Raw genomic sequence first — 13,213 nt, 5'->3', positions numbered from 1 at the left:
TTCACACCTTAGTATTCTCATTTGAGAAAGTCAAAGTTCGGACTCACTATGTGATTCCGAACAAGGCCTATTGGTGAAGTACTAAGTTGTGAGTCTGTCATGAGTAACTTTGTGAAGTTCTCATAGATATGGAATTCATGTACAAGACTGCTGAAATGCAATATATATCACCTCATGCTTTGTTCCTTGGATTGTGAATAAATGAACTGGCCAGTGTCCAAATTGAGTCCTGACTCTTTTGGATGAAACAATGTGACTTGTTAGCTCCTCGTCAATACATTGTTTCTAACTTATTCACAAGCGACAAAGGAGTTGAGGAAATAACAGCTAGAAGGGTAAAATGGTAATTTTTTAAATCCCGACTAGCTGATGATATTCATGAAGGGTAAACACTGATTATATTCTGTGGATCCACTCATTACAATTAGGTTGAATTCTTGAGTAGAAAATAAATTCATTTGAACCGAGAGATTTTCAGTGTCAACTCTTTAGTGGAGTCAGTTGACATTAAGCTAAACTTGGAAAAAGTTTGTGAACTTTTGAGTCCAAGTATTTAGCTCAAGTTTTGTTCATTTGGATCCATGAGGTCACTGTCACGAATCACATCGAGTAGGAATAGTTAAACTGGAAGCTAAGTCAAAACAAAAACGAAAATTGTCAAAAGGGTATTTTTGTATTTTGAGGCAAAGGATGAAATGGATGTCAATAAATTTTTTGACAAGTTCATTTGATGACTTAATGTCACTCGGCCATATTAAAATAATTGGGCCTTGTGAATTAATTTCATTTCATAAGAATTTTATTGAAAATTCTTAATGGGCCTTTTTCATGTTGTCATGAACAAATGAAGAAGCTTCTAGAAGCTCCTTCTAGACTTGAAATGGGCGCCTACTACCCAAGAGATAGAGAGAATATTTTGTGCATAAATGTATCAAGATACTTGCCAAAAGAAAAAGAGGAAACAAATTTCCTCTAAGAGGAAAACAATATGGGCGGCCAACTAGGGCAAGGAGAGAGCAACACATAAAAGGAAAGAAATCCAAGAGCCTTCTAGATGCTCTATGGTCGTGTGAATCAAAGAGGTTATGGGCAATATTTGCTCATGAATATGTGATATTCTATAGAAGAGGAAACTACCTTATTGAAGGTAAGACCTCTCCTATAAATAAGAGCCTCATTCCACACATTTCATTCATCCAAGTTTTAGAGATTTGAGAGACTCTCTCTCTAGAACCTTGGCCGCCCCTCTCCTCTCTCTCTCTAGTCAATTTCGTTTTATTGTTTTGGCACCTAGGTCCTCATTTGACTTAGAGTTTAGCTCTGCGACTTCAAGACTTGTTCTTAAGTCGTAGTGTTTAAAAGTGCCCACTCACTGATTCCTTTTATTTCGAGTTATTTAATGATAGAAACTTTCGTGGTTGCTCGAGTCGCCGAGGAAAGAAAGAGAGACGTGCTGCGAGGGAGACGAGTGTTGCAACTTTCCAAAAGCTTCTCAAAGTTCAAGCTTCAAGAAAGGTTAGTAAACTTCTATGCTCATAATAGTTTTTATTTATATGTACTTGCACTTTGTCTAGGTTAGTAAAAACTGTTTTTACTTGAAAAGAAATTTTTTAAAATTCCGCCGCTTTGCGAAGCGTTTAACTTTTTCTTAAACCCTAGATCAATTCCAACAGAATTCAACTAATTGTGATGAGTGGATCCACGGAATATTATCTTTGTTTACCCTTCATGAATATCATCAGCTAGTCGGGATTTACAAAAATTCCCATTTTACCCTTCTAGCTGTTATTTCCTCAACTCCTTTGTCTCTTGTGAATAAGTTAGTAACAATGTATCGATGAGGAGCTAACAAGTCACATTGTTTCATCCAAAAGAGTCCGGACAAAATTTGGACACTCGCCAGTTCATTTATTCACATTCCAAGGAACAAAGCATGAGGTGATATACATTGCATTTCAGCAATCTTGTACATGAATTCCATATCTATGAAAACTTCACAAAGTTACTCATGACATTCTCACAACTTAGTACTTCACCAATAGGTCCTGTTCAGAATCACATAGTGAGTCCAAACTCTGACTTTCTCAAATGAGAATACGTAAGCTGTGAAATGGCATGTCTCATTTCGGGATTAAGGTAAGCACGATGCAATTCATACGTAGTAACTTCGAGACATAAGAGGTTAAATGGTTTGTTCTTATATTGTCTCTAGAAGTGCATTGGTCAATTCAGTACCTTCGGAAGATACCTAGAAGAACTATAGAGTCTCCAACTCTCAATGCCCCATAACCAGACACCATAGATTCTCCTAACAATCGTACTGGGGTCAACAGTCCTTTGACCCTTAGATTGCGAATATATCATTTTAAGCAAACTACGAAGAGTTTGTTCATGCCAATCAACATTTGTCTCTTCGTAAGTTGTTAAGTTTGTTTAAGGACTAAAGACTAATGTTTTATCACAAAGCTTCAAACAGACAAGGAAGAATGAATGAAAGTTTCAACTTTTTATTAATGAATAAGCAATTACAAGCATGAGTCTTCGTGAGACTTTATTACATCAAATGTACAAAATAATGACTACAACTCTTCTTGTGGGCACCATTGACAACAAACTCCCACTTGACTCAAAGAAGATGTGTGTAGTCCTTCATGCCTAATCTCTCTCGATGTTGGTCGAAGACCTTGTTCGCTAGGGCCTTGATAAATGGATCTGCCTGGTTGTCCACCTTGAGATTTTCTTCACTTCCACGTCTCCGCGCTACACGATCTCTCGAATCAAATGGTATTTCCTCTCAATATGTTTAGAGCGCTTATGCCTTCGAGGTTTCTTTTAGTTAGCGACAGCCCCACTATTATCACAATAAATGGTCATGGGCTCATCGAAGTTTGGAACAACTTTCACAATACTTAAGGAATTTTCTAAGCCATACAGCCTCTTTGGATGCTTCACAAGCAGCCACATATTGTTGAGTCAGGAATGCAAGATTGCTTAATACTCCTCCACACAACAGTTCCACCATTAAGGATGAACACAGATCCCGAAGTGGATTTCCTGGAATCCTTATCCGCTTGAAAATCGGAGTCGGTATATCCCGTCATAGTCAGCTCAGTACCTGAATATGTAAGCATCAAGTTCCTAGTTCTTCGAAGATACTTAAGAACATGCTTAACAGCAATCCAGTGCTCGGGTCCAGGGTTGGATTGGAAACGGCTAACTACGCCAAAGGCGAAACAGATGTCAGGTCTAGTGCATAGCATAACATACATGAGACTTCCTACGGCTGAGGCGTAAGGAATTTTTCTCATGTCTTCAATCTCTTGTGCAGTCTTTGGAGACTGGTCCTTAGAGAGTGAACCTCCATGCCTAAAGGGTGTTTGGCCCTTCTTGGAGTCTTGCATCGAGAAGCGATCCATCACCTTATCAATATAAGATCCTTGAGAGAGCGACAGGGTCCGGTTTTTCCGATCTCGAAAGATTTGGATCCCGAGAATGTACATGGCTTCTCCTAGATCCTTCATGTCGAATTGCTTTGCTAACTAGACCTTAACCTCAGATAATTTACCCACATCGTTACGAATGAGGAGTATATCATCGACATATAGTACTAGAAACACAACTTTGCCTTCGTGTATTAAGTTGTAAACACAAGGCTCATCTATTGACTGTTCAAAGCCGAAGGTTTTCACAGTTTCATCGAATCTAATATTCCATGACCTAGATGCTTGCTTTAGTCCATAAATGGACTTAAGTAACTCACAAACCTTGGTCTCTTGACCATTTTCCATGAAACCGTCTGGTTGAGCCATGTAAATGCGCTCGTCAAGATTGCCATTCAGGAAGGCTGTCTTGACATCCATTTACCAGATCTCATATTTGAGAGCTGCAGCTATGGATAGGAGCATGCGGATGGATTTAAGCATCGCGACTGGCGAGAAGGTTTCTTCATAGTCAATCCCTTCTTGTTGGGTATAACCCTTAGCCACAAGTTGTGCTTTGAACATCTCGGTATATCCATCCGAACCTCTTTTCTTCTTGTATATCCACTTACACCCTACGGGTTTAATCCCTTCAGGAAGGTCTACAAGTTTCCAGACTTTGTTGACATACATCGAGTGCATTTCAACTTTCATGGCGTCAAGCCAAAGGTTTGATTCAGAACAAGCCATTTTGTTGAGGTGTGCCAGGTGCGGTAAGCTGAGAAGCGATACCTTCGTCTTTAAGAAATTCATCGAACTCTCCAGACATATAATCACCACCTCGATCGGATCGAAGGGTTTTGATCACTTTGCCAGTTTGCTTTTCCACTAAAGCCCTAAAGACCTTAAATACATTAAAGGTCTTGGATTTGTGTTTGAGCAAATAGAGAAAACCATATCGCGAGTAATCATCGATGAAGGTGTCGAAGTATTCGTATCGTTGACGTGCCTGTTGGTTGAGCGGACCACATACATCAGAATGTACTAGTTCCAGTAACTCAGTGGCTGTTCGACCCTTATCGGAGAAAGGTGGCTTAGTCATTTTTCCTTCTATGCAGGATTCACAAGTAGGTAGTGAACCTATTGCAGAGGCTTGGAGTGGACCGTCCCTCACAAGTCTCTTAATCCTATCTAGACTGATATGACCAAGTCTTTAGTGCTAGAGATATTTTGAGTTTGTTAGTGTTGTCAATGGTGCCCACAAGAAGAGTTGTAATCTTTATATTGTACATTTGATGTAATAAAGTCTCATGAAGACTCTTGCTTGTAATTGCTTATTCATTAATAAAAAGTTGAAACGTTCATTCATTCTTCCGTGTCTGTTTGAAGCTTTATGATAAAACATTAGTGTTTAGTCCATAAACAAACTAAACAACTTACAAAGAGACAAATGTAAATTTGCATGAACAAACTCTTCGTAGTTTGCTTAAAACGATATATTCGCAATATAAGGGTCAAAGGACTATTGACCCCAGTATGATTGTTAGAAGAATCTATGATGTCTGGTTATGAGGCATTGAGAGTTGGAGACTCTATAGTTCTTCTAGGTATCTTCCGAAGGTACTGAATTGACCAGTGCACTTCTAGAGACAAGATAAGAACAAACCATTTAACCTCTTATGTCTCGAAGTCACTACGTATGAATTGCATAGTGCTTACCTTAATCCTGAAATGAGACATGTCATTTCACACCTTAGTATTCTCATTTGAGAAAGTCAGAGTTCGGACTCACTATGTGATTCCGAACAAGGCCTATTGGTAAAGTACTAAGTTGTGAGAATGTCATGAGTAACTTTGTGAAGATCTTATAGATATTGAATTCATGTACAAGATTGCTGAAATGCAATGTATATGACCTCATGCTTTGTTCCTTGGAGTGTGAATAAATGAACTGGCCAGTGTCCAAGTTGAGTCTTGACTCTTTTGGATGAAACAATGTGACTTGTTAGCTACTCGTCGATACGTTGTTTCTAACTTATTCTCAAGCGACAAAGGAGTTGAGGAAATAACAGCTAGAAGGGTAAAATGGTAATTTAGTAAATCCCGACTAGCTGATGACATTCATGAAGGGTAAACATAGATAATATTCAGTGGATCCGCTCATCATAATTAGGTCGAATTCTTGAGTAGAAAATAAATTCATTTGAACCGAGAGATTTTCAGTGTCAGCTCTTTAGTGGAGTCAGTTGGCATTAAGCTAAACTTGGAAAAGGTTTGTGAACTTTTGAGTCCAAGTATTTAGCTCAAGCTTTGTTCATTTGGATCCATGAGGTCACTGTCACGAATCACATCGAGTAGGAATAGTTAAACTGGAAGCTAAGTCAAAACAAGAACGAAAATTGTCAAAAGGGCATATTTGTCTTTTGAGACATAGGATGAAATGAATGTCAATAAATTTTTTGACAAGGTCATTTAATGACATGTTTCACTCGGCCAATATTAGTCTTATTGGGCCTTGTGGATTAATTTCATTTCATAAGAATTTTATTGATAATTCTTAATGGGCCTTTTTCATGTTGTCATGAACAAATGGAAAAGCTTCTAGAAGCCGTTTCTAGAAGGCTATAGGCGCCCAAATACCCAAGAGAAAGTGATATTATTTTGTGCATAAATGTATCAAGATACTTGCCAAAAGAAAAAGAGGAAACAAATTTCCTCTAAGAGGAACAAAAGAATCGGCCAAGAGGAGTCAAGGGAAAAGCAAACAAAAGAGGAAACAAATCCAAGGACTTACTTGTTTTGTGTTGGCCGTGCACCCCTATGAAGGAAAAGGGAAATTGGCTCATTAATATGTGATATTCTATAGAAGAGGAAATTAACTTATTGAAGGTGAGACCTCTCCTATAAATAGGAGCCTCATTCCAAACATTTAATTCATCCCAAGTTCTAGAGATTTGAGAGCTTCTCTCTCTAGCTTGGCCGATCCTCTCTCTCTATTCAATTTCGTTTTATTGTTTTGGCACCTAGGTCCTCATTTGACCTAGAGTTTAGCTCTGCGACTTCAAGACTCGTTCTTAAGTCGTAGTGTTTAAAAGTGTCCACACACTAATTCCTTTTATTTCAAGTGATTTAGTGATAGAAACATTCGTGGTTGCTCGAGTTGCCGAGGAAGAAAGAGAGACGTGCTGCGAGGGAGACGAACGTTATCAACCTTCCGAAGGCTCATCGACGTTCAAGCTTCTAAAGAGGTTAGTAAATTTATTATGCTCATATTAGTTTTATTTACATGTGCTTGCACTTTGTCTAGGTTTGTAAAAACTGTTTTACTTGAAAAAGAAATTTTTTAAAATTCCGCCGCTTAACGAAGCGTTAAACTTTTTCTTAAACCCTAGATCAATTCCAACAAATGGTATCAGAGCTATGGTCAAAGATATGCATGTACATGTATTTAAAATTATGAGCTTGAAAATCGTTTTCGAAAGCTTACTAATTTTGTGACAAGTTAGAATTGTTATCTTAGATTTTTTTTTTAATTTATTGCTCTTTCCTTTAAATTAAATATCATGTTGATTTTCTATGAGTTTGGGATGTTTTTAAAACACATTAGAATCAGTTCTAAAAGTTTTTAATTTTTTATATTGAAAAACGTGTTTTAAAGGTTTGAGAAATTTCGAGTAAATTTTTGTGACTAGTTTTCTTGTCTTACTAGTTTCTTATTTTTACTTGAATCGTTTTATGCTTGTTGTTATTTCTTTTATATCATATTATTACCTTGCTAATAAAACAACAATAAAAGCTTTAACAACATCCTAAAACGTTCCGTTACACTCGATTCTTTTTCGCACCTAAAAAGGACAAAGCTTTAATTATTTCTTTTTCTTCGAGCTGGAGTAAAACCCGCAGTATAAGTGGCATACCTCTCTGCTCAGAAATCGAAATTTAATTTTTTTTTTAATAAAATTAAAGCTCTGTCTGTCCTCTGTCCAATGCCACCGGTTTCAGGTCAAAAGGACATTGGAGCCGTTAGTTATGGCGATTTTACTCCGAGGTGCGCGGCTGTTCTGAAAGTCCAGTTTTTTAGAATTCCGGATTTTCAGCCCCACTACCATGAGTTATAGAACTCTAATGAGAAAAAATTTCTTGAGCAAAAATGTTTTTCATAAGATTATAAACATGATGTGTAAGATTAAAATGTTTTGATTTTTGAAAGTTTAATTGAAATTGAATTTTTACAAAACTAGTTTGAATTTTGAAAAACCTTTTTCGTTTTCAAACTTTAAAATATTTTGTCATCCAAATCATATAAGTTTTCAAAATGTTTTCAAAACTATATCTGATACGAACCTCGGCCGACTAAGCTCCGAGACCCGATACCCCAATAGCACAGCGACGGATCGTCTACGTTTTAGGAACGAAGGTGGATCGAATGACGCCACGGACGGACGCGAATGGCCGTCTGATGAGTCGGGCTCGAACTCCTACACGCACCGCTTTGTAAGAGACTCGAATAGTTCTAAACGAACCAAAGAGAGAATGAAAATCCTCACAGAAAAGTGTTTAACTCGAAATCAGAATTGTGTGTCTTCCATTCAGCCTAAAGGCTTAATTTATAGAGTTTACAAAGGTCAAATTCGCAGCTCCATGGGCCCCATAACCTAATAAGCCCATTTAGCCTTATTTAAGTACTAATAAGCATAAAACAAAGGACCAGCCCAATACAAACCATTATGGGCGTTTTAAATAACATGTCTTGGCCCAAATAACATAAACTGAAAATAGAAAAATAGGAATAGTCTGACTAATTCAATTCAGCCCAAATGACGTTCTTCATTGTTGTTTCTTGGCTTCCTTGAATCCTCTCCTTTGCGAGCTTGTCCCCTTCTTCATCTTGGAGCTTGATGATCAGATTGTTAAGCTCCTCCTTGAATTCCCTCGCTCGAGCTCTTGTCACGGGTCCTTCCGGCAATTGGTATTTTGCTTGCGGCTCCTTTTGGGGCATGTCCTCATCATTCCCCTCGTCTTGAAAAGGATTTTCCCTCAAATCATGATCTGCATCAAAAGGAGATAAGTCAGTCACATTGAATGTAGCACTAACATTATACTCACCTGGAAGATCCAATTTGTAGGCATTATGGTTGATCCTGCGAATAACTTGGAATGGTCCATCGCCACGCGGCTGTAGTTTGGACTTGCGTTGCTCAGGAAAACGCTCCTTGCGCATATGTAACCAGACCCAATCACCTGGTTCGAAAATCACTCTCTTGCGGCCCTTGTTGGCTTGCTGCGCATACTGCTCCGTTCTTCGCTCAATGTTGAGTCGTGCCCTCTCGTGAAGCTGCTTAACAAGCTTTGCTTTCTGTTCACCATCTAAATTCACATGCTCAGACATAGGAATAGGAGATAAATCCAACGGCGTTAGTGGGTTAAAACCATAGACAATCTCAAAGGGTGAGAACTTAGTAGATGAATGAATAGCGCGGTTATAAGCAAACTCAACATGTGGTAAACAATCTTCCCAAGTTTTGATATTCTTCTTAATTATTGCCCTCAACAAAGTCGACAAGGTCCTATTGACTACTTCGGTCTGACCATCAGTTTGGGGGTGACAAGTAGTCGAAAACAACAACCTAGTACCCAACTTAGCCCATAAGGTCTTCCAAAAGTAACTTAAGAACTTGGTATCCCTATCCGAGACAATCGTCCTAGGCATGCCATGCAACCTAACAATCTCTCGAAAGAACAGATCAGCAACATTAGAAGCATCATCGGTTTTGTGACATGGGATAAAATGTGCCATCTTTGAAAACCTATCAACCACTACAAAAACAGAATCACGACCCCGCTTAGTCCTAGGCAAGCCTAACACAAAATCCATAGATATATCTACCCAAGGTGAGCTAGGAATAGGCAAAGGTGTATACATACCGTGTGATTGAACTTTCGACTTAGCTTTCCTACATGTGATACAATTACCACAGATCCTCTCAACATCACGCTTCATGCGAGGCCAATAAAAGTGCTCTTGGATCACTCCTAGAGTTTTTGCTATCCCAAAATGTCCCATAAGGCCCCCACCATGAGCTTCCCTGACTAACAACTCCCGAAGAGAACAACTAGGCACACAAAGTCTACCAAGCCTGAACAAAAATCCATCATGCCTAAAATAATCTCCCGACGCCATCTTCTCACACTTCGTAAATATCTCACTAAACTCTCGGTCTTCTGGATACAACTCTTTGATATGTTCAAAACCAAGCAGTTTAGCATCTAAAGTGGAAAGTAAAACATACCTTCGAGAAAGGGCATCGGCTACCACATTCTCCTTACCTTGTTTGTACTTGATGACATATGGAAACGGCTCGATGAACTCCATCCATTGCGCATGCCGTTTGTTGAGCTTTTGTTGTCCCTTCAAGTACTTCAGTGACTCATGGTCGGTGTGGACCACGAACTCTCTTGGCAAAAGGTAGTGCTGCCAAGTCTCTAAAGCTCGAATTAATGCGTACATCTCCTTGTCGTAAGTGGGGTAATTAAGGGTGGCCCCACTCAATTTTTCGCTAAAATACGCAATCGGCCGTCGATCTTGCATGAGAACTGCTCCGATTCCCACGCCGGACGCATCACACTCAACCTTGAATGGTTTATCGAAGTTAGGTAATGCGAGACAAGGAGGGTTGACTAATTTCCCTTTGATTTTGGTGAACGCCTCCTCTTGTGCTTGCCCCCATGCGAACGCCACATTTTTCTTCATCACCTCCGTGAGCGGGGCAGCGATCGTGCTAAAATCTCTGACAAAGCGCCTATAAAAGCTCGCTAAGCCATGAAAACTTCGTACTTGTGCTGCATTTGTCGGCGTCGGCCACTCCTGAATAGCTTTCACCTTTTCCTCATCTACCTGCACTCCTTTTGAACTTACAACAAAACCCAAGAAGACAACGTGATCGGTGCAAAAGGTGCACTTGTCAAGGTTAGCAAATAACTGTTCACGTTTGAGTACAATAAAAACCTCACGCAAGTGTAAGACATGATCATCCAGGGTCTTGCTATAAATCAAAATATCATCAAAGTATACCACCACAAATTTACCAATGAACGAACGCAAAACATGATTCATAAGTCGCATAAATGTGCTAGGTGCATTAGTCAAACCAAAAGGCATCACTAACCATTCATACAACCCCAGTTTAGTTTTAAAAGCGGTTTTCCATTCATCCCCCTCTTTCATTCTAATTTGGTGGTACCCACTCTTTAAATCAATCTTAGAGAAAACACACGCACCATGTAATTCGTCTAACATATCATCCAATCTAGGAATGGGAAATCGATACCTGACCGTGATGTTGTTGATGGTTCGGCAATCCACGCACATCCTCTGGGACCCATCCTTCTTTGGAACCAATAGAACTGGTACGGCGCAAGGGCTCATGCTCTCTCTAATGTACCCCTTTGACAAAAGTTCCTCGACTTGCCGTTGCAACTCCTTCTTTTCCTCAGGGTTGGTTCGGTAGGCCGGTCTGTTTGGAAGCGAGGCTCCGGGTACAAGGTCAATCTGGTGCTCAATCCCTCGAATCGGTGGTAGTCTTGTTGGCATATCTCGAACAACAACGTCCTTGAACTCATGCAAAAGAGAAACAATGGCAGTAGGTAGAACCTCGCCATGTTGGTTAGTGAATAAGGCAGCCTCCTTGTACACAAGTAAAATCATCGGCTGTTTGGCAAAGAAGGCTTTCCTCACATCACTCTTTCCCGCAAAGAAGTTGTTTTGTTTTCTCTCACCGATTTTGTTTTTCATGACCCCATCTTTTTTTTCACTCCCCACTTCCCTCTCGGGTTTTCTCTCTGGGACTCTCTCTTTTTTTCTCTCTGTTTTTACCTCATCCCTTGGTTCTTTTCCTTTCTCTAGGGTCCTAAACCTTTCCCTCTCTTGTTGCATCCTCAGTTGATCTTCATGAACTTGCTTTGGAGTAAGGGGTGCGAGGGTGATGGTATGATTATTGTGCCTGAGTGAGTACTTGTTGGTGTAGCCGTCATGAGTCACCCTCCGGTCGAATTGCCACGGCCGCCCCAAAAGTATATGCCCCGCGTCCATTGGTGCCACGTCACAGAGCACCGAGTCCTCATAGCTGCCAATCCGGAAACTGATAAGGACTTGTTTGTAGACACGTACCTCTTCACCATCATTGAACCACTGAAGCTTGTAAGGGCGAGGGTGGTTTGTCGTGGGAAGTCCAAGCTTCTTCACTACAGCAATGCTGGCTATGTTCGTACAACTCCCTCCATCGACGATAACACTGAACACCTTCTCACCAATATGGCATCTGCTGTGAAAGATGTTTTCACGCTGCTCCTCATCATCTCGTACAACCTGCGCGTTCATAGTTCGTCGAGAGACCAACACAAGCTCTGCTGGTGCCTCAATTTCCTCGTCTGACTCTTCTCCGGTACACTCTTGGTCTTCCTCTTCATCGTCGGTAATCATCTCTCGGGTCGGAAGAATCGTCATGCTCCTCTTATTCGGGCATTGATTCGCGAAGTGACCTACTCCCTGGCACTTGAAGCACTTGATATCTCGATTTCGCTGAAATGACGTCTCCGGTTTCTTTTGAGCACTGGGACCAGGATTAGATGTGGTTGGGGTCGTGGAAGTGCTTGGCTTGGCTACGTCCCCTCGTGGTTTGAAACTGCTCTTCTCGTCTCGGTTGAAGGTCTTCTTCCATGCAGGTTGTTCTGAGAATCGGTTTCCCCGCATGCTACCCCTCGTCTTGAGCTGCTTCTCAATCTTGACGGCCAAGTGAACCAAATCCTCCATCTCGACATAATGCTGCAACTCCACCTTGTCCGCTATGGCAGGGTTCAGGCCGTTGATAAATCTGGCCATGGTAGACTCGCGATCTTCCTCGATGTTTGCTCGGATCATGGCAACCTCCATTTCCCGGTAGTACTCCTCAACACTGCGAGTGCCTTGCCGTAGGCGCTGAAGCTTCTGGTAGAGCTCTCGGTAATAGTGGCGAGGCACGAATCTCTTCCTCATGATGGCCTTCATCTCATCCCAAGTCTCTATGGGCTCCTCTCCATCCCGTTGCCTACTCGTCACCAGCTGATCCCACCAAACAATAGCATAATCAGTGAATTCAGCGGCAGCAAGTATTACCTTCTTGCGTTCGGTGTAGTTGTAGCAATTGAACACAAACTGGGCTTTGGTCTCCCATTCAAAGTAGGCGTCCGGGTCACTTTTCCCTTGGAATATTGGAATCTTCTGCTTGATGCCACCAATTCCTCCATCTTCTCTGTCCCTTCCTCCATGTCTTCTTTCGAACATTCTCTCGTTTCGTCCTCCTCTCCTATAATCCTCCTCTTCAAAATCATTCTCCATCTCATCTTCTGTCTCCTCCCTAGGCTGTCTTCGTCTTCCTCTGTTGGGAGCTTGTTGGCCTTCCTCCACTCTCTCAACACGTTCTCGTAGCGGCTCCAACTCTTCCCTCATCATCCTCCGCATTTCTCCTATCATGGCTTGCATCATCAGCCTCCGGTCTGGAATTCCCTCATCTGCGTCGCCGTTGTTAGACATGGTTGCTGCAAGATATTGTTAGTAATCAAAAGAAAACCTCACCAAACTCTCCCTCACGTGTTTACACTCAAATAATATCACTCAGCGCTCGTGTTTGATAATGGCGATAGTTATACTCTCTCTGCCTTTCACCACTCACTCAAACTCTCTATAGGCTCGTACCGAACTACTCAGAGACCAGGAAGGTGATGAAAGGAATTCGAAAACGATACACCAAAAACGACAC

The 13,213-nt window shown here is 40.9% G+C and overlaps 1 protein-coding gene across 1 annotated transcript; it reads right to left on the bottom strand.

Moving 5' to 3' along the window:
• Positions 1 to 11,536: 11,536 nt before the first annotated feature.
• LOC149407817 (uncharacterized) lies at positions 11,537 to 12,738 on the bottom strand. Its single transcript, XM_089622169.1, has 3 exons — positions 11,962 to 12,738; positions 11,587 to 11,718; positions 11,537 to 11,542 (listed from the first exon to the last, which is right to left on the bottom strand). Exons 1-3 carry the CDS (start codon positions 12,736 to 12,738, stop codon positions 11,537 to 11,539), a joined length of 915 nt encoding a protein of 304 aa, XP_089478295.1.
• Positions 12,739 to 13,213: the final 475 nt, after the last annotated feature.

This window comes from Urtica dioica, chromosome 1, assembly GCF_054948205.1.
Source record: "Urtica dioica subsp. dioica isolate 48M chromosome 1, U.dioica_male_clone48M_v1_H2, whole genome shotgun sequence".
In the NCBI taxonomy this organism is placed as follows: Eukaryota; Viridiplantae; Streptophyta; class Magnoliopsida; order Rosales; family Urticaceae; genus Urtica; species Urtica dioica.
Note: the sequence above shows the minus strand (reverse complement) of the source record. Positions and strands in the feature narration are given on the sequence as shown.

Excerpts from the sequence above, each read along its gene's own strand:
- LOC149407817 (XM_089622169.1), bottom strand. The coding sequence starts at position 12,738 with ATGTTCGAAAGAAGACATGGAGGAAGGGACAGAGAAGATGGAGGAATT. Across the intron at positions 11,719-11,961 it reads AGTGCTTCAAGTGCCAGGGA|GTGTTCAGTGTTATCGTCGA; the intron begins GTAGGTCACTTC and ends ATTGGTGAGAAG.